At 34.0% G+C, this 27899-nt stretch overlaps 1 protein-coding gene across 1 annotated transcript; it reads left to right on the forward strand.

Annotated features, from left to right (window-relative positions):
• The first annotated feature begins 149 nt into the window (after positions 1-149).
• Positions 150-26756, forward strand: LOC128982209 (uncharacterized). The gene is made up of 9 exons (XM_054401271.1): positions 150-284; positions 1630-1740; positions 2448-2619; positions 3907-3980; positions 6401-6493; positions 14515-14658; positions 24222-24340; positions 25571-25658; positions 26560-26756. Exons 1-9 carry the CDS (start codon positions 150-152, stop codon positions 26710-26712), a joined length of 1089 nt encoding a protein of 362 aa, XP_054257246.1. The 3' UTR covers positions 26713-26756.
• Positions 26757-27899: the final 1143 nt, after the last annotated feature.

A 27899-nucleotide genomic window follows, 5' to 3' on the forward strand; every position in this document is an offset into this window, starting at 1 on the left:
ATTGGAAGAAAATTGCAGTCCTTAAGCTGAAACGCAATTATCTTCGGTTTATTATTTCTTTTGCAATCACTATTGCGTAACATGTTCCTATTCATCCCTAGAGGACCTTAAGAAATTTAAGTTGTCGTATTGAATTGTACAGGTGAAAGATGGTAGAGAATGGAATCAGTTCTTCGGAGCGCCTAAAGAAGGAAAATGAGAAGGTAATGATAAAAGAGGGCACAGAACTTTGGAAGAGGAAGAAGATTCAAGACGCAGTGGAGAAGAGGGAGGACCAACGCAGGGTAATTATAAAAAAATATTACTCCTTATGCAAATATAACTAAACATTTCATAGACACAAGTAGTTTCACATTAATACTAATATTTAAATTAGGTCAAGGGTATGTTTAATAAAATAATGTGTAACAAACATTTTTTTACACCATAGTATCCTTAATTGGGATGTGCTGAGATTTACTAACAAAATTAAGCTGTTTTGCTTTGGGAAATGTACAAAAACAAATGTGTAAGTAACAAATAAATCTCTTTAACATATAACCAACACACACGTATTGTGTTGAGGCGTTTTTAAATTTAAATTACTACAAAATGACTGGTTTTATAAAAAAAATTCAAGTAACTTTGGATTTTCCTGATCCAACGACACCAAGTTCAAAAAGGTCGAATATAAAATAACTGAAATAATACGATTTGTAGTTGTAACACAAGGCAAACCTGACTAGCTTACTAAAAAATCGTGGTATTTCAGTTATTTTTTATTCGATCGTTTTTAGCTTGATGTCTTTGGATAGGGCACTGTAAATACTAAATACATTTCGTTCTTGACATTTTTTTTATAATTTAAATTTAAAATTCAAAATTACTGCCATTTTAACATTCTGAATTGGATCAAGATCAATTGTTTTTCTCACATGGGTCATTTTTACGTTGAGATAAGTTGCTTACGCTTTTACTTAAGTTACATAAGGATCGGTTGGCTCAATACAAAGATAAAAATGTTTATGTTCAAAAACAAAATTGTGGATATCTGGTTAACTAATCGGTTTTGGGAAAAGTTTAATTGTTGATTTTCTCTTTATTTTGAGTGAAGGAATCACTACGTAAATTATGCCCCTAACTTTTTTGAACACCCTGTACATATCATTGTCTTGGATTAGTAATTTGATCAATAGTAGAATGGGAGATACTGTGCAGTGGATGCCTTGTTCTATTGTCTTGTTGTCCACCAAAGGCCGTTCATTGGACATAATACAGCAATACTTTGTCACGTTACCTGCCAGTGACAGTAGGGCGCTATATATATTTACGAATCCATTTAATTTTATGAAGAGCGATTGAAGATTAACTTCCTCGTGATAACCTTGATAATCCAAAATCAGCACTCCAAACTTCCGATCTAAAAACTTCATCGAATCATCGGAAAACCATTGCGACTACTCAACCTTTCTTAATCGATGAATATAGAACGATCAATACCAATCTAATTTTTAAAACAATCGCACTCATATGAGATGCATCAGAGCGACGGAAGGCGACGGTTCGTTGATCATAGACAATAGCGGGTCCAGAACTGGGACTACGCCTCCATGGACCCGAGCCTTTGACTACTCACTTCCTTGGCGGTAGTTGCAGGCGATGTTGTCGTCCTACCACCCGTGGGGCAGACCCGGACATGGTGCTCCAAACAACGACGTCCGCAGAAAGCCGCTCAACCTGGTCAGCGTCGAGAAAAAGAGAGTAAGTGTTTGAGTAGAGAAGGTCCAGTCAATAGTTTGATATTCGTATTGTTTGGAAGTTCCAAGTTGTAAAAACAATACTCTAACCGTAAATACTCTTAAACAGACTCAAAATAAATTGAAACAAAACCATAGCAACATCAATATCAAATATTTTCCTTATATTTTAACGTGTAGTAACCAACATAAAATACTTAACGATATTTGAGAAATTGTGTGATAAACCTTATCGTAGGAAATTCGAAAGAAACGTTAATTCTCGTGTTTGGCTTGGTAGCGTAATGATCAGTGTCTTAGACAAATGCACATTGGGCCAGAGAGAAGTTGCGTAAATGATCCAACTCATGCGATGCAGAGTGCAACATCTCACGCACATCTCTTACACATGAGTGTAACTAATGATAGTTGCGTAAAGAGTTGGTGAGGAGATCAAACGTGTTTAATGTTTGCTCATACCAATAGATTGAATAAATCTCCCAATTGAAAAATATGTTTCATAAAATATGTGTGTGATAATTAAAATTAAAATTGGGGCTTATTATTCTAACGGTTAAACCTATTATTTATTTATTTATTGTTACCTTCCTGATGGATTCCGCTAAAAAATAGTGGTATGGTTTAGTGTAACAATAAATCAAATGTTAACATTTGAATGTACAACAATTGTTTGGAATGGACATGGACAATACTGTGGTTCAATCGTTCAAGGGCCTAGAAACATCTCTGCCCAGATGGGGAGGAGGGGCGAAGCCCGCACCGAGCCGCCGCAGTGACCCCATCTTGAGGTATCAACTCCACGAGCCCGTCAGGAAGTCTATCGAGAACCACGTCCGCTACCGACGTCCTTACCAGGAACAGCTTCAGTACAAACAGCAACTCGGTAAGGATGGATATTTTATTGGCAGAAAAACGTTTAGGGAGACGTAACATAGTTAGAGAAATGTTGGGGGGACAAGTTGTCGCTTAGTAAAGCGATATTGGGGGAGAATGTAACTATAGCAAAGCAATGTTGGGGGCTGATGTAACTGGAACAATGAATTCGTGTAGGCTGATGTAACTAAAGCAATGAAATGTTGATGCGGATGTAACTGTAGCAGAGAAATGTTGGGGGCTGATGTAACTGGAACAGAGAAATTTTGGGGACAATGTTGGTGGCTAATGTAACTGGAGCAATGAAATGTTGTAGGCTGGTGTAACTGGAACAATGAATTGTTGTAGGCTGGTGTAGGTGTAACTGGAACAATGAAATGTTGGTGGCTGATGTAACTGGAGCAATGAAATGTTGATGCGGATGTAACTGTAGCAGAGAAATGTTGGGGACTGTTGCGGGCTGATGTAACTGGAGCAATGAAATGTTGTAGGCTGGTGTAACTGGAACAATGAAAATGTTGGTGGCTGATGTAACTGGAGCAATGAAATGCTAGAGTCTGATGTAACTAGACCAAAGAAACATTTGGGATTATGTTAGTATAATCCATATCCGAGGAGTATACGCCTACAATATTCTTTTACTCCATGAGATTTCCTTTGTATCGAACATTTTTTATTTAGATCTCATTCTGGTTCCAGTAGATAAACTATAAGTTTCTATGTCAAGATATTACATTCAGTTTTCAATATTTGCCATGGTCAAAATACAGATACAATATAGTCATGATGGTCTGATGATTACAATTTTTACTAACTTCTACATCCGCCTTTTCATAGCCATAGGTGTATGTCCAAATTTAATATTATCGTGTGTTGTTGTGTTGAGTTGTTGTATTGTGTGTGTGTGAAAACAAAAAATTCAAAACATCACAAATATTAGATTTAAAAAATGTTAGATTACAAAATGTTATACTGTTTATATTATTATTATAACTATTTTTTATACCCCTTATAAAAATCATACTTTATGACCTAAATTAAACAAAAAAAGAGTATCATGGTCTCTCACTTTTATTAGCTTGGGCAGTTTGGTACTTTTGATTAAATGTTTTAAATATTGTTTAAAAGTGCAATTCTAACTCAATCGAAATTATATGTGAGATATTAATTAATTGACATCGTCATCATTAATATTTCCTAAGCAGGCTACAGGAGGATTACCCAGGGGGTGGATATTAAGATCGATCTCCCGCGCTTCTTAACATGTTTCCCGCTAAACCGACGTGCGCTGTTTCAGACAGGCTAGTCGCTGAGAAGCGACGACTCCTGAACGAGGAACGCCGTGAAGACTCGGACTTTTGGAACATGACGGTAAGTCTCGAAAACTGCCAGCAAAGTAAAACGTTCTAATTGTTAAATAAAATACTTTGTGCACAAATAAAACATGTGAGATAACCTTACCAATTTAAAAAACTTGAATTTTTTACGGTTATTTATAAACCCCAGGGTGTCGTTATATTAATCTTCATGTTTTTTTTCACAATTCCGTGATTCATGTTTACTTTTTAACCTTTACAAAATTGTTTAAACAAAAAGTTTAATTTAATTAGATATTTTCTCTAAACAGTACTTTAAACTAATATGAAATAGTTTTATTGGTTGTTTTGTTTATTACAGAATAATTCTATGCTATAAAAAAATTTGATTTAATAATTATTGTGTACACTAAAAACATATTGTTAGAGTGCAACCAAATGTTAAAAAATTCCATAGATTATAAAATTCGTATTGAGCGTATTAAAATTTTTTACTTAGGTTTGGGCAATGCATCTTGTTAAACGAAATATGACAGTTTCAAAATTATACTTGATAGGCTAATTATTTCAGTATGATAATATTTTTGTTGGGCATCACTCACCTTATTGAAGTCACGAGAACGTAGTCCTTGTCATGTCACAATCATACACAGTTCATTGCACATAAAAATATACAAAAATAAAAATAAAAATAAATCCAAATTTAAAATATCAGACAAAAGTTCTCAACACCGACGTTTCGCCGCACCAAAATCAACGTGCGGCGTTTTCAAGTCGTGAGTCGTGGTTAGGCGCTCACAACGATTGCGTGAGAAGAGGAATAACCTTGAAAACGCCGCACGTTGATTTTGGTGCGGCGAAACGTCGGTGTTGAGAACTTTTGTCTGATATTTTAAATTTGGATTTATTTTTATTTTTATTTTTGTATATTTTTATGTGCAATGAACTGTGTATGATTGTGACATGACAAGGACTACGTTCTCGTGACTTCAATAAGGTGAGTGATGCCCAACAAAAATATTATCATACTGAAGTATTGACCTCACCTAATATACCATGTCGTTTAGGAATAGGCTAATTATTGATACTTGATACGTAAGACCAAGTATGGCATTTAATAGAGCGTAACAACTGATTGTATGTTACTATTTTGTCACGAAATGTTTATTCATTGCAGTCTAAATAGGACAAATTACAAATCCTCAAGATAAATAATTTTGTGCTTTAAAATGTTTGAAATGTGAATTATTTGCTCTACCCAATGCTGTTTAAACTCATTCTTGGTCGATCAGGTTTCTAGTAATACATATAAAAAACCCTGTATTTTAAAATTATTTTGAAACACTATAATATTAAAATTATATTTATAAAACTGAGGGAATAACCTTACAAAATATACATTCGGCACCAATCTTTTAGGACTACAGAACATTACACTTATGAAAACTGGAATAATAGATTCAAATGTCTAATAGATTCAAGAGGAAGCTATTATTTATTTACACCCTTCATTGGTTTGAAATTTTCGTTAATCTTAAACTGTATCATCTAAGAGAAATATTACGGACATTGTTTATCACGTTAGTGAAAACTTGTTTTTTACTAATTGTGGTTTTTTACTAATGATATAATCTTTTATATGACAATAATGAACCTCAAACAGAGATGTTTAAACTATCACTAAATTTGTATAAAAAGTTCTACATACTGTACATGAAAACTGAAAAGGCGTATTTGCGTTAATCTTAAAAACAGTTTAAGAAATCTGATGTGTGCAGTTATTTCTTAAATATATTTTAATTTTAATTCTGAAAATGAACAAGTCTATTGAATAGTAAGCTGCTAGCAACCACGGGGAATTCTACCCTTGATTCCATTGCTTTTGGTGTAACTACCTTCCCTCTAACTTAATTTTGAAATTTTGGTGAGTCAGTTCCTCAAGATTATAATATGACGACACATTCTCTTAACAGCTTATTCAACAGTTTCTGCAATTCTAAAGGTTTTTGACAAAACATGTGTGATAAAAAGGGCTGCTACAAAAAGGTAACTAAAATATGTCAAGTTCTTGCCATGTATTGGGGAATTATAGAAAGACTGATATTTTAAAGGAGTTTTCTGTGGTCAGCTAAATCGGGTTCTAAAGTTTTGTTCTGTGGCCAGCTAACTAGAGTTGGTTCTAAAGTTTTGTTCTATGGCCAGCTAACTAGAGTTGGTTCTAAAGTTTTGTTCTATGGCCAGCTAACTAGAGTTGGTTCTAAAGTTTTGTTCTGTGGCCAGCTAACTAGAGTTGGTTCTAAAGTTTTGTTCTGTGGCCAGCTAACTAGAGTTGGTTCTAAAGTTTTGTTCTGTGGCCAGCTAACTAGAGTTGGTTCTAAAGTTTTGTTCTGTGGCCAGCTAACTAGAGTTGGTTCTAAAGTTTTGTTCTGTGGCCAGCTAACTAGAGTTGGTTCTAAAGTTTTGTTCTGTGGCCAGCTAACTGCCCAGACGCCCTGGGGCAAGCCAGGGCCCGGGGGGTGCCAGTGGAGGGAGCCCCGTGCCATTGGCCTTAACTTCCTTCATTCTCTGGTACCAGACCGTAAGCCATGAGCAGGCCATGTCGCTTCTGCCTAACGTATCACAACCACCTAACCTAACCGCCTATAGTTGCGCCCGCCTAGCAGATTCACTCCACTTTTGATCCGCTCCTGTAGACCTGTACATATTGTTTTATATTTAAAGCCTTACAGGAATAAATATACGATTATTTTTCTACAACAGTGACATTTTTAATTAAAGTCAAAGTTTAGCTCATACGCTTTCAAGGGAATGCGGTACAACCGTATTAGTTTTGTGGATATGTCAGGAATTGAACCTGTCCCTCCCGCACTGTTAAGTCTCAGATGCTAACCACTAGGCTAGCAACACACCCAAACTAAAAGATTATTGCATAAAGTCCAAACACAATTTGTATATGACGACAGCATGATTTTCGCAACATAAACAAAAGAGAAGTTTTGCTAGTTTACTTTTGGTCTCTCAGATTCAAAAGCATAATCATTAAAGAGTAATTTAAAGAATTATTGTGGATATTTTTCATCTCTAAAAATAAAATTTTAGTAATACACAAATTTCACCACGTTTTGGGATCTGGAATCTGACCCTTTCCTCAGGTGAGAAGGAACCTAGAACATCAGATTAGTAGACCTGAACATATCTGGCAGAACCAGAAAACACGATATCTGAAAACAACCAACGTTTAAAACAGCTAAATAAAAAAATACAAACAACAAAACTATACTTCAAGTTCTCGTACTATGCAAATGTCTGTTGAGCGCGCATTGCCAGTGTTCATTGGTCATTTATCTTGCTTCTATTTTTTTCTTTTCATTTGCTTTTTATTATAAAATTCCCTGAAAATTTGTCTTTTCATATCGTGTTTCTTCGTGTTGTTCGATTTATTCTTTCATCTTAATTCTTAAGTTGCCTGTCACCTGAAAACGAGCTTGGATTCAAGATATCTAAACATTGAGTGATTGAAAACGTCCACAACAATCTTTTAACATCATCAACTTGCTCTTAATAAACAATACAGTTGAAACTAAAAATAATGTATCACCTATTACAAAAAAATGATTTTGTTAAAGATTTATTCGATTGCTAAGGAATATATTTATATATTTGCTGCCAATGTTTTGTCAGTTGCAAATGAATATAAGCTACAATAATTTCAGTTGTAGTATTACTGGGAACAGTTCATTTATTAAGTTGCAAATTGTAGCTAACCAGCCACTCACCCCCTCTCCCTCACAATTAATCGAACAACCATAATCCATTTCCACGTGTTCCTTAATTGTTTCACATATCCCCTGTGTATCAAAAATATGATTACAGTTTTATAGTATGCATATTATTCATTAAAAAATACGTTCCTATTAGTAACTAGTCACAAGATAGGATTTGTTTGTTTATGACGGTAAGCGTATCAAAATTAAAACAGGTTAAAAGTAGGCTATAATACTTGTTTAACACCTGGTACATTTTAATAATTGTGTACTTATTTTTACTTTAGCATAACTTTTTTAACCTGTATTAAAAACTCTATGCCTACTTCAAAATTTAGTAACCAACTATATCATATCACAGTGACAGTCTTCAGATTTAGACATTTAAATAAAAATGACAACCAAAAATATGTAAAAGCATTTAGATTCTTCGATATTTAGAAATGCTCTGTAGTGTTTGTATAAGTGTCATTACGATTCAGATTTTTTATACGTAGGTATTTGTTATGTTAAATATGTTTCGCAAATAAAAAGTTTATAACTTGTCACATTTGTTATTTCTAAACCCATTTTTAGCGATTTTCATATAAAGAGAATAAATAAGCTACTACCGTAGGTCTCATAATAAGACCTACATGACCTCAGGGACCCGGGACCGATTTACTTTTTCGTTTTGATGTCCACAGAGGCCAAAAACATCATCCGTTCAAATCCATATATACATATTTACTTCCACCATGAGATGTAAACCTAAGTGTATTCGAACGAGTTCGCGAACCAGCATGATCGGACTATGGGTACAGGGTTTTATCGAGAGGGTTTATGGGGTTTAAATTGGATTCTCTCATTTTTTATGCTCAAAACATAAAATTTACCAATTTCTCTCTAAGCCATTTTGAAGATCATAAATAACAAATAATTTGAAATGTTTTTTACGGCGATTGGTTACAGAGAAAATTCAACGAAATTGTAAATTTTAAATCCCCATGTTATTTTTATGGAGGATAAGTAAACTGTAATTAGATTGCTTGTTTATGGATATATTTTGATAACAATCTGGCAAATGTATTTAACTGATTTTATACTAAGCTATTAATACTTTACTAAAAATCACACTTCATTAACCTCCCTGTAGCAGCAAGCCTATATAGGTACTCGTTGAACCTAATGTTATTGAAATAGATTTAATTGAAAATTAAATCAGCGAAATGGAAATTCATTTAGTCTACAGATTTGCCGAGGCGGGGGTATTTATTTTGTTAAGCGTTATCCTATATCAGTTCCAAAATGGAAATAATGTATTGAAATATACCAACAAACACTTAAGCCCGTTTGAAACTGGTATGAATAAAAACTGGCGGTAAAACTTGATACAGTGTGTTCAACTCTTGCGTGCCCAGAGGAAATCAATTATTGCAACCCGTTCTGAAAATTTGAAGAGTTTGTGCAAAGTTATAAATCGTTCCTGAAACGCTTAACCTAGGAGCAGCTGTAAGTTTTGCGGTTATGAAAGTAAATATATCAGCAGTTTAAGACAAAGGTACCCAAGTACCCATCTTTAGGCAGGCTTGGTCACGCATCCGCTATCCCGATGGCGTGTCGCTACTATATTGTATCTCCTGTGATGGATAAATCGAAACTTAGAGCCATTTCTAGAAGCACGAATCTCAGTTACTCACATTGCAACAATCTTTTGTATATTTTGTTGAGATAATTTTGGTGTGTAAAATTAACATGGATCATCTTTAAACAGGTGGTTATAATTGAAGAAGAAATGTAAATACAAGCTACTTTGTTCCATGATTTTGGATATCTGAATAGTTTTATTTACTAATTAGCTATTTTGTGCACTTACAGGTTGGTCAACCAACTACAGTATTATCCTGTTATAACTATTATACAATCAAGTAGCATTTCTTTCGTTATCAAGCCTTTCAAGACTACACAATGGAGATAAACTAAGAATGTTCCTCCTGCTTAGTGTTCTAATAGGAGTTACTTTTAAATTTAAACATGTACATAAAAAACTTGGATGGTAAGGAGGGTTGCAAATAAATAATTTTACATCTTGGAACCGCACGACAGATTTTCCCTGTGTGACTCTTTCTCAGTATTTGTCAGTTAAATCGTGCAGTGAAGATCTCGAACTTATAAAAGCTTTAAGAAAAAGTACCAATAGTCTGAGTATTTTGTAAAAAAACAATACTGGGGTTTATATTGTATTCTAAAGTGGAATATGTATTGAATAGTGTAAATTCAGAGCATCTCTAGTTTTATTCTGTTTTAGATAAATAGACAACCCTAATTAATTAAACGCAAGCCACTTTAAGATAATAAAAAACGTGCTTTGCCAATGCGAGAATAGTTTTATGAATTTTAAAACGCAGGCTAGTATTATCATGCCCCTATTATATTAATAATAGTGGAATTTTCTTCCGAATGGATTAGTTTTACACTTCAAATGAACGAATTCTAATTCCACGTAAATTCTCACGCCAAATTACCTTCCTGAACATTGCATATCGCACGGCAAACATTGCCTTATTCAGTTTGTTGCATTTGCTTACCTTGCCATAAGTTATGTAACACAATCAGTTAGAACTTTTTACTCCATTTGTTCGTTAGAAAATGGTTACATTTAGTTCAATCTATGAAACTCATTTAGCTCAATATTTACTCCTTTCACGCGGTTCTTGTAAGTGATCTATCCAACACTAACTTGCATATACAGGGTGTCCCCCCACGTTTGGTTTTATATTACTTGCCCATTTATGAATCAAACCTTATGAAACACTGAACAATTATAAAGTTAATTTTAAATTGATTCTGTGGATGTCTAAGATATCTAACGTTTGTAGAAACAAATTGAAGACTAATTTAAAAACAATAGTTTAAAAATCATTAAAAGAAAAAACACAGTTGTTTTATTTTTTTATTTTAGATGTACAAGATTATGAAGATTATAGACAAGGCGACTTTTGCGGATTTTAATCTTGTTTATCTTTGTGGTTCTTGTTAATTCCCTGTTCCTCTAGAGTTTGTTTTTACCTCACTAGTCTAGTTTGTAGCAACAAGTTTTTCTGCACCCTCAATAATCGTTGGATTATTTAGTGGTTCAACTCATAGGTAAGCAGTCTGAAATGTTCTAACTGCTTCTGTAACTTTACCAAAAGTAATATCCCATGCACAACACGTCACTTTTTGTTCAATATTAAAATCTATTTCTCAAACTTCAGTAAAACTGCCATTAAGAAGGTTGGCTTATGTTTTTATGGCTCAAGCTGTATTCTTTAATCAAAAACTATTCAACAATAAGTGCCACAAGGCAGTAAACAAATCAGGTAATAACAAAAAATAAATCTTTATACAAAGATAATTGTCGAACTTATACCAACACTTATTCTACGTTATAGAACTGAAACTTTAACTGGATATTTTTAAACCCTACTATATAAAAAATGTTGAATTAACAATTTGTCTGTGTATAAATGGGCAAGTAATATGAAGGCGACGGCTTAAACTTGTTCGCTGTACACTCGCGAAGCTTTATACTTAGCTTTGCATTTGGCCTGAAGGTAGCTTTCACTTAGTCTTAGGTATCTTTTCGCACGTCTAACTTAGAGCTCACCTTTAATTATTGATAACTCAAAAATCATTTATAAATTCATCATAATAAATTAGTGTAAATTTGTGAATGCTCGGAAAACATTGCATACATTGCATACTTTGTAGCATTATTTTCTTATATCAGGAACCATCGTTCTTTATAGATAAAAGATCTTCCATCTCTAGGAAAATCGATCCTTTTAAACGCCACCTAGGTCCCTCAAAAAATATTGTCGAAAGAAATGATAAATTTTTTGATGTGCATTTAACCGTTATTTGCAACCAAACTGAACCACTGTGACTTTGAATAGTTGAAATGTCGAAGATTAGTGAGGACAAGACTACAGTTCCAAAATACAAAACTGTTATTCAACCTGTGACTTAGGCCAACCGCACACGAGAGACTTTTTGTCGGCCGACTGTTGGCCATCTGTCTGGCTGGAGTCGGGTGAACAATCGAAAAGTCGTCAAGACTGTTTGGTCGTTGACTATGGGTGCGCACACGACACGACTGTTTAGTCGTCTTTCGAGTGTCAACAGGATGTATATGACAGAAACCGCTGTCATATGTGGTTTACTAATAAGATTTCGTGCAAGAAAACTTAAGAGAAAATACTGGGTGCATCCAATTTATAGTCCGAGAACAAGGCCAGATTTACCTCTAAACTCGGATTTTAGGAAATATCCGGACAAATTTTTCATGTACTCATGAATGAGTGTTGATTTTTTGACCAATTGTTAATACCCCGGCTTCAAATACCTCATCCCATAACTTTTAGGAAATAAGCTGTAACCGTAGTATCATGGTGAGACCTGGTCCCGGGACCGATTTACTTTTTCGTTTTGATGTCCCCAGAGGCCAAAAACACCATCCGTTCAAATTCAAACACACATATATATTTGTCCGTTAGCACGATAACTCGAAAAAAAATTATCCGATTTTGATGAAATTTGGTACAAACGTGTAAACCTACATCTATTTTATTCGAAGGAGTTCGCAAACCAGCATGATCGGACTATGGGAACGGGGGTTTAATTGAGTAAAAATGAGGGTTTCCCATTTTTTTTACGATATAAACAAAAGATTCCGTAATTTATTTAGAAAACATTTTGCAGAGCTTAAAAAACAAATAATTTAGCATGCTAATTGTTATCATAATAATTACAGGGAAGTTCCAAAATATTTAAAGTTAAAATTTTCATGTCATTTATATGTAGAACAAGTAAACTGTTGTAGTTTGCTTGTTCATGGATGTATTTTGATAAAACTTGGCAAATATATTTATTTTATACTCAGCTATTAATGTTTTACTAAAACACATCCTGAATACCCTCCCTGTAGCAGCAAACCTAGGTACTCGTTTATTCTAATTTTATTGAAGTAGATTAAATACAAAATTAAATCAGGCAAATAGGAATTCACTTAGTCTGCCGGTTTGCTGCAGCGGGGGTATTTTTTATTATGACCAAATACTCCTTCAAAGTATTTTTATAAAGAGGGGACCGTGCCCCAACTTCATCGATAAGTTTATCAACTTTCTCGTCCCTCAAAACACTTGCACTGGTGGTTGTCGAAGCCTTAATAATAACAATAACACACAAATTAAATACTAATCATAAAAACAATAATAATACACATGATAACAACGCACTCGACTGTCAGACTGGCAGACTTTTTAGTCGTCAGTGTGCGCGTTCTAACTTATCTCCATGCCTTTATCAATAAGACACGACAGTTGAGTCGGGGAGCAGTCGGCGGGAAAATCGGTCAGCACCAAACTGCCCCGACTGTCTGCAGACAGTCAGCCGACTGTCTTGCTGCGGTCGGCCCGTGTGCGCGCTCAGATTTACCACTATGGGGCCGACTTTGACTCCCGACTACGACTAAATAGTCGGCCGACAAAAAGTCTCTCGTGTGCGGTAGGCCTATAGATAAAGGTGACAAATCTTTGTAGGCGTCTAATTTGGAAATGATACGGTTACAGACACGCTTACTTCAATCCAATTATGTACTTTTATTTTTCGATGGGAATAATAGTCGTACCCCTCTTTCCTTCTTTATTTACGTTATTGCATTCTTTTGACTCGATATTATTCTTATACTCCTATGAGATTGGAGATCAGTCTGGTGGGAGAGTGACATCACAATTGCAACCATGTCCTTGGGCCTTCGAAGTTGGATGTGAAGTGTTTTTCTGTCACTGTGGGAACTAAGTCTATAATCTAAATTATAAATGGGTGTGGTTATTTTTGTATTTGAAACTTTTATATGGAAAGCCATCGAAAAAGCCAAAGCAACACCGTATCGAGGAATTGAGTTGCAGTTTCAGTACTCTCTACCACACAACAGGAACTTAAATTATATGGGTTAAAATTAAAGACAAACTACTGTTATTAGAACTGTTTTTTGAACATAACATCCATGAATATTAGCGTTAAAACAAGATTGGATTTAGTAACATGAGAAGTATGTCTTCTCGTAAAAAATTCTCAAAAGGCGTTGAAAACACACACAGCTTTGGAAGAACTAAAGCTTTTTAAGTAGGACTTAAAACACATTTCCATATTGTAATATTTGGTTAGTGATACAATAAATTATGAAAATGTGTTTTTAGTTATATTATCATGAAGGGATAAAACATTAGGCCTACTGTCCGCCATTTTTTTTTAAATAATATAAAATTCTTTGTTATCATCTACAGTACCATGTGTTTTTTTAGAGTATTACAAATTCATAGTGAAATAGTTTATCCTTGAATTAATTTGAAGCTGTATCGTCCATTTATTTGTTTAAACCTAAACCTATTAAGAGAGCATAAACCTTGAAATTTTAATAACGACTTAAAACAACTTAAAAAAAGATTTAGTGGAGTAAAATTAATGCTGTAAACAATCAACACTTGTAAAAACTCTTTGTTACAAAGTTACTTTCTTTTGAAATCTACGTTTTAGAAAGTTGCATGTCTGGGCAGCTTGAAGGGGCTGAAATATTTCAATGGTTGGTGTCATCATTTATTTATCTTTTTAGTTAAGGTTTGTATTTATTGTTTAATTTTAAAGCTATTTAGAAGCTAAACTTTTTAAACGTCCTCTTATTTCACACCTAGAGCTTACTAGAACCACCGTGCTAATAGTCAATGATACATTTTCGTAATCTTGGGATATGAGCAGTGGGTGGTGTTTGACTTGTTATGGTGTACTTGATGTTTTGCTGCGCAGGGCTGGACTGGGGAGCCAACTCTGCAGAGGCTGGAGTATCAGCATCTACTCCATGATGAGCAGCGCGCGCAGACTCCCAGGTATCCCATGCTGACCCAGGGTCATATTACTGCTGACCATCGCTCTGAGATACGCCCGCCTGAGGTACCAAATTAGTAGGAAGCAGATTTATAGTACAGTAAATTGTTCAGACAAATACAACTTCATTTGCATATCTTCATATTGTATAACGAAAAGAAACGTGTGTGGATAATCAGCTTGTGCGTTATTAATGGACGATGTATGTCTATGTAGGATAAACTATAAAGGGAAAAGCGAGCATAGAGACACGGAGCCGGGGTGATAATACTAAAACCGACCTACCTTACCCTAACCAGCAGCTGCGACCATAAACATTTTTAATTCTGTAAACATGCATACATTTTACAGGTTCATTTTAAATGTGATTTGAATAGAATAGTGTCTTCTTATTTCGTCGCGTTTTCCATAGGCACACATTTGGTATACATAATCTGTGATTAGAAAATTAATTTCATAATGGTGAAGTGTAAATGTTATAAAAGTCTTAATTAAAGAAGTTAGACCACCAGTCTTTAACCTATTTTCGTATGCCAAACAACATTAAACAAACTATTCAAATGCATTTTAATACAAACAATTTTTTTGTCGTAACGAAATTGTATACGGAAAAATGAATTCAAAGTTCTCTAGGATCCAAATTAAACTAAATATTGGATTTCAGAATTAAAACATACTCAAATGATAACCTCTGAGAAACGGTGTGGATTGAAGTAGTTTGGCTAGCGATCTTATCACTTCTGATTGTACTCTGAGAAAAGTGGATTAAGATACGAGGTTGCAAGCGATAAAAACAGGGTTGTAATTACAATGAATATTATTCCAAGTTTTTACCATACCAGGTGATACTTTAGGGATCGAGATGCGATTAAAACTGATGTGAATACTGAACGGTATTGTTTTACTAGTAACTTTATTTTGGATTGTGCATTTGTTGATTTCACATACATTTTGAGTACTTATTTGGATGAAAAACAGGTTGTGTCCATTTTGCGGTCGTACATTTACCGGTCAACCCCAAAATCTTGTGGGAGGCCTGAAAAATTGTTTTCCAGTATGAGGTCAAATATTGAAAAAAAACCGAGAACAAGTGAACCAGGTTTATGACGCATAGCAGCGAGCCAGGCAGATGACATGTGGGTATGTTGTACACCAGTAGGGATGGATACACAGCTAGGGAAAAGCACTCAATTTTACTATCTCAGTGATATGGAATAGCTTGTTTACATTATAAGAACTATATTTTCTTATTATTTGATGTGGAGTTGCTATAGACGATGGCATAGGCAGGTTTTATTGTTATATAATATATTCAGTAGCTCAGCCGATGGATGGAACCAAAAAATGAAAAGCCTCCTTGGCAGATTACACCTGAAAATTTGGGTTTTGATCAAATGTTTGGTGTCGGAGGCTAAGGCGTCCAACCGAAAAGTCACAATGATGGCATTCGACCTAGAAGGTGTGATGAGGAAAACATTGCGTGGAGTTGGACGAAATAATCGCGTGGAACACTCGAAGCGGTCTGTTGTCTGTGGTTGGGCATGTACAATGGGAAACAATACCATACCATTGTTTGCGCTTCCGTTGGTAACGCAGATTTTTAGGGCTCGATATTGCCGCTAGGAGCAGCACACTACAAGGCTAAAAAAGCCTATGCTAAACTCCATATGGCTGCCTATCTCATTATATTACTTCATCTATGGCACTACATTATGTCCTTCGCATCAGTTCGACTAACTTAGAGCAACGGTTCATCCAATTTATAAAAGTTATACATCGTCAAATGTACAGTTACAGTACTTCTTGATCAGCATTGTACGTGTTATTAGATTTATATAAAGTTTATAAAATTATGGTACAGTAAGTGGTCTATCTATTTCAATTGTATTAAACGTGCGTGTTGAAAGTGTTACTATAGATTAAAATTTTTTATTTACTTTCTGTAAATGTACAGTACCTATCAAATTATTACATTTAATTTTACAATACAAAAATATTACATTGATCGAAGATAACAAAAATCAAATTAAATACAATTAATCTCTGTGTACATCAATTGTCTGTTCTACAAGCTACATGCACTCTTTATTCCCTAAGGCTTACACTAATTCTTAATTCTTATATTTGCATTTTATGCTATAAAACACATTTCTTGTTGTTTATAGACAGAACGTGAAGGCCTAAATTCCAACAAATAATGCAGCAAAATCAGGCCAATCAGGAGAAACCACGAATTGTACTAAAACTTTAACGGATAGATGAATAAAAATAAAATTTGATCTGTAAAACTGTATTAACAAAATTCAAATTATCATTAACAGTGCCAAAAACCCAATGAAACATGATACAAATCATCAATGAAACAGGAAACTCAGTCTGTGCTTCATTATAAACTCAGAGTCGATGAAGTAATGAGATGGACGACATCAGAGACACAGTGGTGGGATAATGGGATCAGGATAGTACTGTGGATAGTCGTGTCGTAGTACTAACTAGTACGGACGTTAATCCACACCAGGGAGTATCGCAAACACATTGCCTATTGCCTATAAATATCCACTAATACTTAGCGCTTACATCCCTGTTAGGAACAGTTCATCCAGTCACCACTAGACAGCGCCTAGATCGCCGTTGGCCACAGTTCGTCTAACCACCACTAGATAGCACCAAACCATAGCGTTTAATGTCGTGTAATATAATCGGTAGTTTAAATTGTATTAATTACAAAAAACAAATTTGAACTTAGCCAAACAAATATAAAAGTTATTTATTTTACACCAATTCACTCTATTCTGGTATAATACTGCAGTAGTGCCATAAATAAACCGTTTTAAGTGTTAACACTCGCAGTGATCTTTGTGTAGCTCGCGGATATAAGGATCGTTACTTCTCCATCCTCTCATATTCACAGGTAATAATAATAACAAACATTATTTGAAAAGCCGAGAGTCGTGCCTCTGCTCTGTGTAAGTAAGAGGTCGATGATTGGCTTATAAACGTACAATATACATAAAATGATTGATCACGGGAGATGAGGTATAGCAATCCAATGATAATTAAAAGTTTATTTACTTCTTAAATGTGATAGGGCCGCTTTCCCCAAATCAAGATTAACTTAATCTCGGTTAACTTTAATCTGTGGGTTAAACTTAGGATGGCTTTCCCCACTATTTTGTCATGGAAGTTTAGTTTAACCTAGCTTTTCTTTGCAAGCAACAATGTTGGCAACACTGTTATGCAATTTTGTCTGCAATATTATCTGTTTAGCTTCCCACTATGACATATCTGTCATTAATTTTCTCGTGTTTTGGTTATTTGTATTAGGTTTCGTGTCATTGTCTCCAATTGTTGACATTAAAAAGAAACATTTTTATTTGCAGGCTAATAAATTGTACTGATGCTAATTTATAAGCATTTCATTTATTGTGTTTATTTAAGCTCAAACTTAATTAAACAGTAGGCCTACTGTACGCATCAAATAAAAGCATTTACAATCATGGGAAAATAAAATGTTGGGAAAGACGCAAAATTAATGTTTGTGGATTAAAAACTAGAGCCTATCCTTAGTAATGGCAGGCCTAGGCTACTCAGCATTAGACACGTTCGATGTTTCTAAACTAAATTTAATTTTAGGCGTACTGCAGTAGTTGTTAATTTACACATGATAATAATAGACTAGTGGTTAGGCCCGAATGTTTAATATTTACTTTTGTGTAATGTAAGACTCGTGTTAAAATAAAATCAAACCAAAAGGCTTCTTATGAGCAAACTTTCCAACCACTGTTGCGTTGCTGTGGAAAGGTAACCTATCGATTGTACACAACTAGGCCTACGATACTACCTACCGAAAATATAATAATTTAGGCCTACTCTACGCATTTAAAAACCTTAAAACCATTACTGTATATCTGTAGCCTTATATCTTTAAATTTGAAATAGTCATGAATTAATTGTCTACATAGGTTCTGGTTTGTTATTTTTAATTTATTTCCAGTTCAATTTATTTTAGGTTATGTTTAACAAATGTCAAACAAGGATATATGCCATTGCCGTCTGCCGAACGTAACGAGTCAGCCAAGTGTCAATCAAAATCAAGCTATTATTCTTCTCTCCTGGGTTAACCCACGGATCGCCAGTTAAACCAGCCTCACCCCTAGGGTTAACTTAAACCTAGTTTAAACGGAGAAATTATTTTGGGGAAAGTGAATCTGAGGTTAAACTAGAGTTTAAACCACGATCAGAGTTAAACTTGATTTGGGGAAAGCGGCCCTTAAGGAAACATTTTAGTGGCAATTTAATAAGGAAAATAGAAATTCGCTTAGTCTAAAAGTCTGCAGGTTTGCTGCGGCGGGGGTATTAATGGATTTATTATTATTTTCGTAGGAAACTAAATTACCTTACAGGGTATAACACTCATTGCCTGTTGTTAATAAAAATAAGAAATTTGAGAAGGCCAATATACTGATTTTAAATAGATAAGAATCAAGACGACTTAATACATTATACTGTACAAATAAATACTTTAGAATTATGTGCAAAGCAAAAAATAATTTATAATTCATAAATGCGTTCATGAGTAAACAAAAGATACAATTAAATATTCACATTTAAATTGCCGTCAAAATTGCGGCTATTAAAACTTTATAAACTTAAATAACATTAAAACTATAGAGCTAAATACAATTATTACTGTTGTTGTGTTTCTATTAAGGAAATTTTATTGCAAGCTTAACGATATTAAATTTAAGAAAATTGGTTCATAAATAAAGGAGAAAACCTATTTTAAAGATACTTTACCCATTATTAGAGCTCATTGGTATCTAACAATTAAAACAGCTGATTGTTTTAGCTAGCAGTGATGTTACCTAATTACCGCATGTTTGATATATAGTATCTAAAAGTGGGGAGTTTCTCTAACATGAACAATTATTTTCTATTTAGTAACGTTAGAATTGTAATTACCTTATCTAAATAAAACATTGCTGACCTAGTTTTGTTTACCTATGTTTAGCTTTATGTTCTTAAAGTTTACTCATAAATGGCTGAAATTTTTAAACATAAGATAAAAAATGATACTTTTCTTAAAACCAGTCTTTGGGTTATTAGAAAAGCCTTACTATAAGCCTTTCATCACATTTTAAGACTGGAGGAGATCCAGAGAAGATTTGTAAGACATTTTGTGGTGTTGAAGATTAGGACATGATTGTCCTTTTTCAAAGATCCAGTGGAAGACCTGTTGAAATTCTCTAATTCTATCCTCTAAAGGTCCGTCATAAGCTATATGAGCTTTATGGTTAGCTAAGAAACTTCTAGATCACTAAAGATGTTAACATTATTTACAAAAACAATTATCTAAGTTATCATACAATTTATTTATATATATCCACTAGCAATTAGGTGTCAGCCAAGTGACTTATGGAACTTATTTTATTTGAAGATTCTTTAATCGGGTTAAGAAGGCTTCTAAAAATCTCGAAGCAAAAATAAGTAACATTTTCGTTAATGTTTTTATGTTGACAAAAAAACCAACGAAAACTTATAAAAAGGATAGATTAAACCGGAAACTCAGTCTGTGCTTCAATATAAACACAGAGTCAATGAATAAATGAAGGTGGAAGACATCAGAGACACAGTGACGGAATAATGGGACCGGCTGTCGGAAAGCGGCGCAGAAAAATGCCGTGCACATCAACTGGGAACACAGTGAACAGTCAAATCAAATCAAATCAAAATCTGTTTTATTTCCAGAAATTATTTACAACATATACATATACAAAATACGAACAATAGTCCCGCATAGGCCGTAAAAGACCTGTGCGCGGGACGAGCTCTATTACAAATAGAAATATTCTTTAAAATTAAAACTAAATTAATCAAAATTACAATTAAATTACAATTAAGCTATGAGACAGCTACAGGAACAGTTAATGCTAAGTAAAAGGTAGTCGAGTGATTGGAGTTGCAGTTACTGATATCTGTTATCTGTACGCTAAATATTGTTTGGTGTACTTGTGTATTAAATATTGTTAGGTATTGTATACTGAACTGATAAGTGTCTCAGACTGATCGAGCCCAATCTCCGACAGCCAACTGCTTACCGGTCCCCATCTTAAATAATTGATAATTGATAATTGATAATTGATAACGTTTATAAACTGGAAGAGATACCTGTAGATCTCTAATCTCTGATGGTATATTCCTATACAAAAGATTTGCAATATAAAAAGCATTGGTAAGGTTTGCAGTCTTGAAAACTCGGGGTACCTGCATACCTACATTTACAGCTCCTCTGGTGGGATAGTTATGTGTGATTGGCGTCACTATCAAATCAACTACTATAACTTTATATTAACCACCATATATTAACCAAAATATGAAATATATTCAATACCAGGTACACATTACCTAAAAAATACAATCCACTAACACTTAAATTTGCACGCCGTTGGTAATTGCTACCAACATTGGACCAGGAGAAATAGTGAATTCTGTCAATGTAATTATAATTATAGTGGAATAGATTACAGAATAGGACTGGCCTTTGAAGAGGTAGGGGATGCGACGTTGCCACTTCGTTCTTGGCCGGTGAGCTGACTTTCACCTAGAGCCCGGCACCCCCCTCTATCGTCCCACTTGTAGGGTAGTTCAGTTCAACACTACAAATTAATAATTTATTTGTTCTTGGTGGTATTGGTTAGTATTGTTATATTTTTATATCGCATGGAACACAAAATTCATCCCATACATCATTATGGTTTGATTTTTTGCTACACAATTGTTTTTAAAATTGCTCAAACCGCTACCAGATGCAGTTTTTGAAAAATATATAAACATAAAATTAATAAATTTAACAGTAAATTTATATGACCAAACAATTTGTATAGCAGTTCTAAAAATCGTCTAAAATATTGCCCAGCTTATTGTTTAATACATGAAACAAAATTAACATGGAAATGAAGAGGATACAATCTACCATATCAATTATTAATTTGAGATGGGGAGTCGAAGCTACGAGGACAGTGGAGATGTAAGATTTGTTTTTAATTTAATGTTATATCTGCTCAAACTAGACTGAGTGTTGAGAGACGGCCCATGTAAAATGTATTGTATTGTGTATATTGACTTAGTTCCTGTTCTCCCATGGTGGCCCGTAGGGCCGCCACAGCCGCCTTCCACACAGTTTTGTACCATCAGCTTGATTTTACCGCAGCTCTTGATTTCTTTATCAACCGATCTCTTCCAGGTTGCCTTCGGCCTTCCACTTTTCCTATTCCCCTGAGGGCTCCACTTAAAGGTTTGGCGACTAATGGTGCAGTTTGGCCTTCCTATCGAATGGCCAATCTAACCATACTTTCATTTCTTGATGGTCTTATTTCATATTGTGTATATTATGTGTGAATTAATAACTTGTAATTTTTTAGTCAGATTCATAACCATAAAGATATTTGTATGTTTTAGCGAATTTCCCTATAGGGAAGTAGCTATTACCGTAGGTGGCACGGTAAGACCTAGACCCGGGACCGATTTACTTTTTCATTTTGATGTCCCCAGAGGCCAAAAACACTATTCGTTCAAATTTTTATATATGTATATATATTCTTTCTTAATATATAGACTTATATATATATACGTCCGTGAACGCGATAACTTGAGTAATTTTTGTCCGATTTTGATGAAATTTGGTTTAAAGGTGTAAAGCGGGATAAACTTGAATGAGTTCGCAAACCAGCACGATCACGATCGGACCATGGGAACGGGGCTTTACGGGGGGTTTTATGGGGTAAAAATTGGTTTTTCTCACTTTTGACCCTCAAAACACAAAATTTCCCAATTTCTCTTCAGACCTTTTTAAAGAGCTTAAAAAAACAAATAATTTTGTATGTAAAAGTATTTTTGTTCGAATATTAGTAACGGAGAAAATTAAAAACATTGTAAATTTAAAATTCCCATGTTATTCTTATGGAGAAAATTGTCAAATGTTGTAGTTTGCTTGTTTATGAATATATTTTGATCAAACTTGGCAAATTTATTTATTTTGTACTAAGCTATCAATATTTTACTCAAAAACACACTTTATTAGTTTCCTTGTAGCAGCAAACCTAGGTACTCGTTAAACCTAATGTTATTAAAATATATTTAACTGAAAATCAATTCAGACAAATGGAAATTCGCTTAGTTGGCAGGTTTGCTGCGGCGGGGGTATTTATTTATTTCGTCGGAAGTGGCTCCGTCAACAACCTCTCATGATTTCTCATGATAACAATCCTCAGATCTAAACCTCGAAATCTGTACAAAATCAATAACTGTTGCTGCTCTATATAAATGGAAAAATGTTCATTCAGTATAGTCAAATATTCTAGGAACCAAAAACTGACAGCAAAATGGAAACCCACCCGCCCGTAGAACCTCCTCACCCTCACGCATATAAGAAGTCATAAGTCATACCTCTTTATTTGCCAGCACATACAATAAGTAAAATAGGTTCGTCATATTCAAAATAAAACATGCAAAAATCAAAATCAGTCAACAAATGCAAAATATATAAGCTCAAGGCAAAAATGAAAGAATACATGCACAAACCATGCAGGTGTACCTGAATATGACCAACTTACATGCTTACACACTGACATCAAACTTATTCCTAGTATGATAATTATGTACATCACTATTTACAATAAGAGAATCTAGCCTGGCTTTTATTGAAGAGAGACTGAAAAATATATTCATTCACAATTTTTGTTAGAATTCCATTTTCAATAAACAAAGGTTTGCAATGGTCAAAGTACTTAGCATTTGAAATTACTCTTACAACTCTTTACCTGAACCGGAAAATGGACTAACCGCAAAGTGGAAGACGCAGAAATACATTTTTTTCCTTGTATTCATATTGTGAACCTAATTTGATAATTATCTATTCGACATTTGTTATAATACAATAGTAACAATGCTTCATATTCAAGGAGTAATGATTTAAAGACTTCGTTTGTTTATCTTTTATCAATAGTTTAGGTTGCTCGAGGATTGATTTGTTGCAGGAATCACTGACCAGAGGAGTAGAGCTTGTTCCACTCCTAGCTAATCGCTCACTGGAGTGTGAAGTGTATTGTTTGATTTGTTGCAGGAATCACTGACCAGAGGAGTGGAGCTTGTTCCACTCCTAGCTAATCGCTCACTGGAGTGTGAAGTGTATTGTTTGTTTGTTGCAGGAATCACTGACCAGGGGAGTGGAGCTTGTTCCACTCCTAGCTAATCGCTCACTGGAGTGTGAAGTGTATTGTTTGTTTGTTGCAGGAATCACTGACCAGGGGAGTGGAGCTTGTTCCACTCCTAGCTAATCGCTCACTGGAGTGTGAAGTGTATTGTTTGTTTGTTGCAGGAATCACTGACCAGAGGAGTGGAGCTTGTTCCACTCCTAGCTAATCGCTCACTGGAGTGTGAAGTGTATTGTTTGTTTGTTGCAGGAATCACTGACCAGAGGAGTAGAGCTTGTTCCACTCCTAGCTAATCGCTCACTGGAGTGTGAAGTGTATTGTTTGATTTGTTGCAGAAATCACTGACCAGAGGAGTGGAGCATGTTCCACTCCTAGTCGCTCACTGGAGTGGGAAGTGTATTGTTTGATTTGTTGCAGGAATCACTGACGGGAGGAGTAGAGCTCGTTCCTCTCCTAGCTCGTCGCAGGCTCGGCTATCGTCGTAAGGACCTTTCTAGCACAGACGTCACTAGGATGACGAATGGGAAATCTGTTCTGTAAGTTACCCACACTACACTGTAAGTGGATGGGCTCCGGTCTTTTTGAGACAAGAAAGTTGTAGATTACAAAAAGGGTTTAAGCTTTAAATTATAACTGTATCTAGGCAAATGTACCAAGCACTCATACGATGGACTTTGAAAAGAAAAGGCGTATGAGTTTCTTTGATAAAATCCAAGTGATGCTACCATAAAGCCTTAAACATTCATAGCTATTTTCATTTAACTTTAACAATGAATATTAGAATAGGTTACTGTTTTAAGCAAGTATGAAATGTTGTGTAAATAGTGTATGTTAGACAGTTTTGTGTTTGTATGAGTGGGCTGTGTTTTACTTATCCTTTACTTGTGTTTGTTGCTGATATTGTGGCATAAAGAAGCATACGTGAATTGTCCGGGAATATGTTAACTGTACTCGCATGAAATCCTGCTCTTGGTAAGCCTATCACTGGAACTATCATGCTTCTACCATAAACACCTACCTCCAGCCGTAATATACTAATACTATTTCATTTTCAGGGAAAGTCATTTATAAAAGGTGTTCCACAAGTAAAATACTTAACTCCCGGAAATTATTTTATGTATTAAATTAAAAGGAAATGAAGAATAAATGTTTAAATAACTCTTTATGTGCCAGATACTTGCCATTTTGTACATTTGCATTGCATTTATGTTCTCAAAGTTGTTTCAACCAATATTGGGAGCAGTATTGGAAAACAAGTCATTCACAATGTTCTCCTTTTTTATACATAATGCCATTCCCGGGATTGTCATTCAAACTCATGGAACTCTCTGTGTAGAATATAAATAACTATATTTAACATGCATTGGAGCCAGTGTTAAACTATTTTTCCTATCCTAAACTACCCTATTTAGATGTTATAATAATATTTCTTTACTTGATTTCTATTATGTATGCAAAAACTGTGTTTTTGTTCATATTCCATCAGCTGGGATTACTTAAAATAATATGAGAGCTGAACATGATCTGTCGCCTGATTTAAGACACCGACTGCAGATATATTTTAGCGCCTGCAGTTAAAATGTCACTCTAATTTTCGGAAAATCATTTTGGTATTCCGAATGGTATGGATAAATAAAGTTTACAAAGATTTAATTTACAAACAGTTTTTATGTGTCAAAATTACTTCATAACTTTAACCATTAAATGCTATTGTGGAACATAAAGGAATATACTGCAGTAACTAATGTTTGTACATTTTATTTTAGTAAACCGGTGTGGAAACAACCAGTCAATGAACGAGAATACCTCCGAGAATTAACGACCCAAATCATTAACAAGGAAATGCAAATTAAGGTAATGCTGTGAACATTATGCTCCTTGGACAGATAGCATTTTATTAATTGAGAAAAATGTATACGTATTTTTTTCTGCTTACTTAAATGTGCTTTTACGTTTTGATATACATTTGGGACACAATATATTATGAGTGGACAGATCAGAAAATCAGTGACTTTGATTGTAGAAGGTCGTAGACTTTTTATGTTGTGATTGACATTGCCATTGAAAATTATAAGAGTTTTAAAAGTTTTAAAGTTGTATGTTCCCGTAACTTAATCCTCATTGTTCAATGATCATCGAACAGTTTTTAAGGGTGGTGGTGGATATATTTCTTGAAAACAAAACTGAAGGATAGTTTGCAAAACTTTGTTCTACATGCTAAAGAGGAACTAGAGCAAAAGAAGCCATTAATTAATATCTAAAATAAAAATATCTTTGCCTCGACCTTTTTTGAGTGCCTATCATATTATGATTCAAATTTACGGATGAAAAAAAATACTCCACATAAATATTCATATGGGTTGAACTATGCCAACATTTCTAGATTACACTTAATTTAAATGATAGGTCAGCGTTGTCATTGAAGTTAAACGTAATGAAAATTGTATACAATTATAACGTTGTAAAAAAAGAATCAATTGGAATGGAAGATGCGATTATTTTAGTATTGATTTCCATTCGTTATAATTTTTAAATATGCAAAGACAGTTTTAATGTTAAATAATCACTAATTTATAATTTTAATTCCTCTGTTTTAATTTCAAGTGTTATATCAAGGTGAAGCCAAAACACATGTTCTTAAAAAGTTTAGGATCAGTAATACTTGAGCAATTTCCCATAATGTTTAGCAGTACATTTAAGGTGAGTTATCTTTTTGTTCTTTTTATTTATGTTAATATATGAAACTATGTTTCAGGAAGCTCGTTCAGAGGATATAGTAAAAAGCAAACGCCATTTCGAAACTTGGGGTGGTTTTTGGGGGCGCCCAGGTCATGGTGCCCCTAAAGGGAACAACTACAAAGAGAACTTGGACTCCCTGTTGTACCGGATTCCTGTCGCTACAGTGTAAATGTTTGCGAACTTCTAAACAAATAAATATTAAACGCATTCAAATTATTTTACCTTTTTTCATACAATTTTTTTTAATTTCCCATTTGTGTTTCCTTGCTTGTGCTTTGAAGGAATATCATTTTCTTGCAAGTCTAAACCATTTATTTTAATAACTTGAAACTGTAGTGTTCCTTTTCAGTTAAATGACATAATGAGGGTATGTAATATCTGAAAAGACTCTTTTAGTGATGCGAGTTTATACAAGATTAGTTTAAATTTAGTTTGTTTTAACTGTTTATTCAACCTAAAAAATAAATACTTTAGACTGTCATCAAACATAGTTTAATCATAAACACTTCATTTAGAGTACTGTGATAAGCTACAATCTTGAATCCTTCGCTCTGAACGATTAATAGTCAAAATAGCAACTAAACATAAATTTGATTGTAGACTGTATATATAGGGTCATATTTGGGTCATGGTAAAAATTAATTATTTTACTAAACTATGTTTTTTTAATCTTTGCTTGTTAGAAAAAAAAACTATTGCTATTATCTTCTAAGCTAAATGAGTTAAATTTCAAGTTAGCAGCAAACAAACACAATATAACTATTTACAAAGAAATGTCTCGATGTTTTCACTATATTAAAAATATTGTATTTTTGTTAAAAACAAACTGCTATAATCCTTGTTTTATTTTTATTACAAATTTAAAAAATCCTAAATTGTTCATCAATATCAGTAATATTGTTGGATATATTTATGACACAAGGAAGAAAATACATAGCAACTGTAAAGTCTTTAAAGGGTAAAATAATGGAAGCTGCTACTGAAACTAGTGATTTTTATCCTTTTAAAAAAAATATCATACAATATATACTTTTTTAGGTTGTTTTTAATCTCTTTTTAACTACTCAAACCAATTTTATTGTTTGATATCTTATTTTAAAGAGCAAAAAAAGTACTAACTTGTTGTGCATACTCATTTTTTTCAATTAGCTATGGTTTCATAAATAACTTTTTTTAATTCCTATGTAATTATTTTTTTAAATTTTTTCATGAACTTATATTTAACCTATTACAATACTCATGCACAAAAAGTTGCTTTATAGTACAAACAATGAGTGGTACAAATGGCATTCATATAGCTTTAATGGTTAAAAATTATAAAAACTTATACGTAAAAAAAACTTTTTAAAGTTGCGC

Source organism: Macrosteles quadrilineatus, unplaced genomic scaffold, assembly GCF_028750875.1.
Source record: "Macrosteles quadrilineatus isolate MER2022 unplaced genomic scaffold, UCM_ALF_1.0 Scaffold_193__1_contigs__length_202579, whole genome shotgun sequence".
In the NCBI taxonomy this organism is placed as follows: domain Eukaryota; kingdom Metazoa; phylum Arthropoda; class Insecta; order Hemiptera; family Cicadellidae; genus Macrosteles; species Macrosteles quadrilineatus.

What these genes read in the sequence shown, in the direction of transcription:
- LOC128982209 (XM_054401271.1), top strand. Translation starts at nt 150, where the DNA reads ATGGTAGAGAATGGAATCAGTTCTTCGGAGCGCCTAAAGAAGGAAAAT. An exon ending in AGAGGGAGGACCAACGCAGG is followed by an intron (nt 285 to 1,629) that starts GTAATTATAAAA and finishes CCTTGGCGGTAG; the next exon opens with TTGCAGGCGATGTTGTCGTC. An exon ending in CGGACTTTTGGAACATGACG is followed by an intron (nt 3,981 to 6,400) that starts GTAAGTCTCGAA and finishes TTCTGTGGCCAG; the next exon opens with CTAACTGCCCAGACGCCCTG.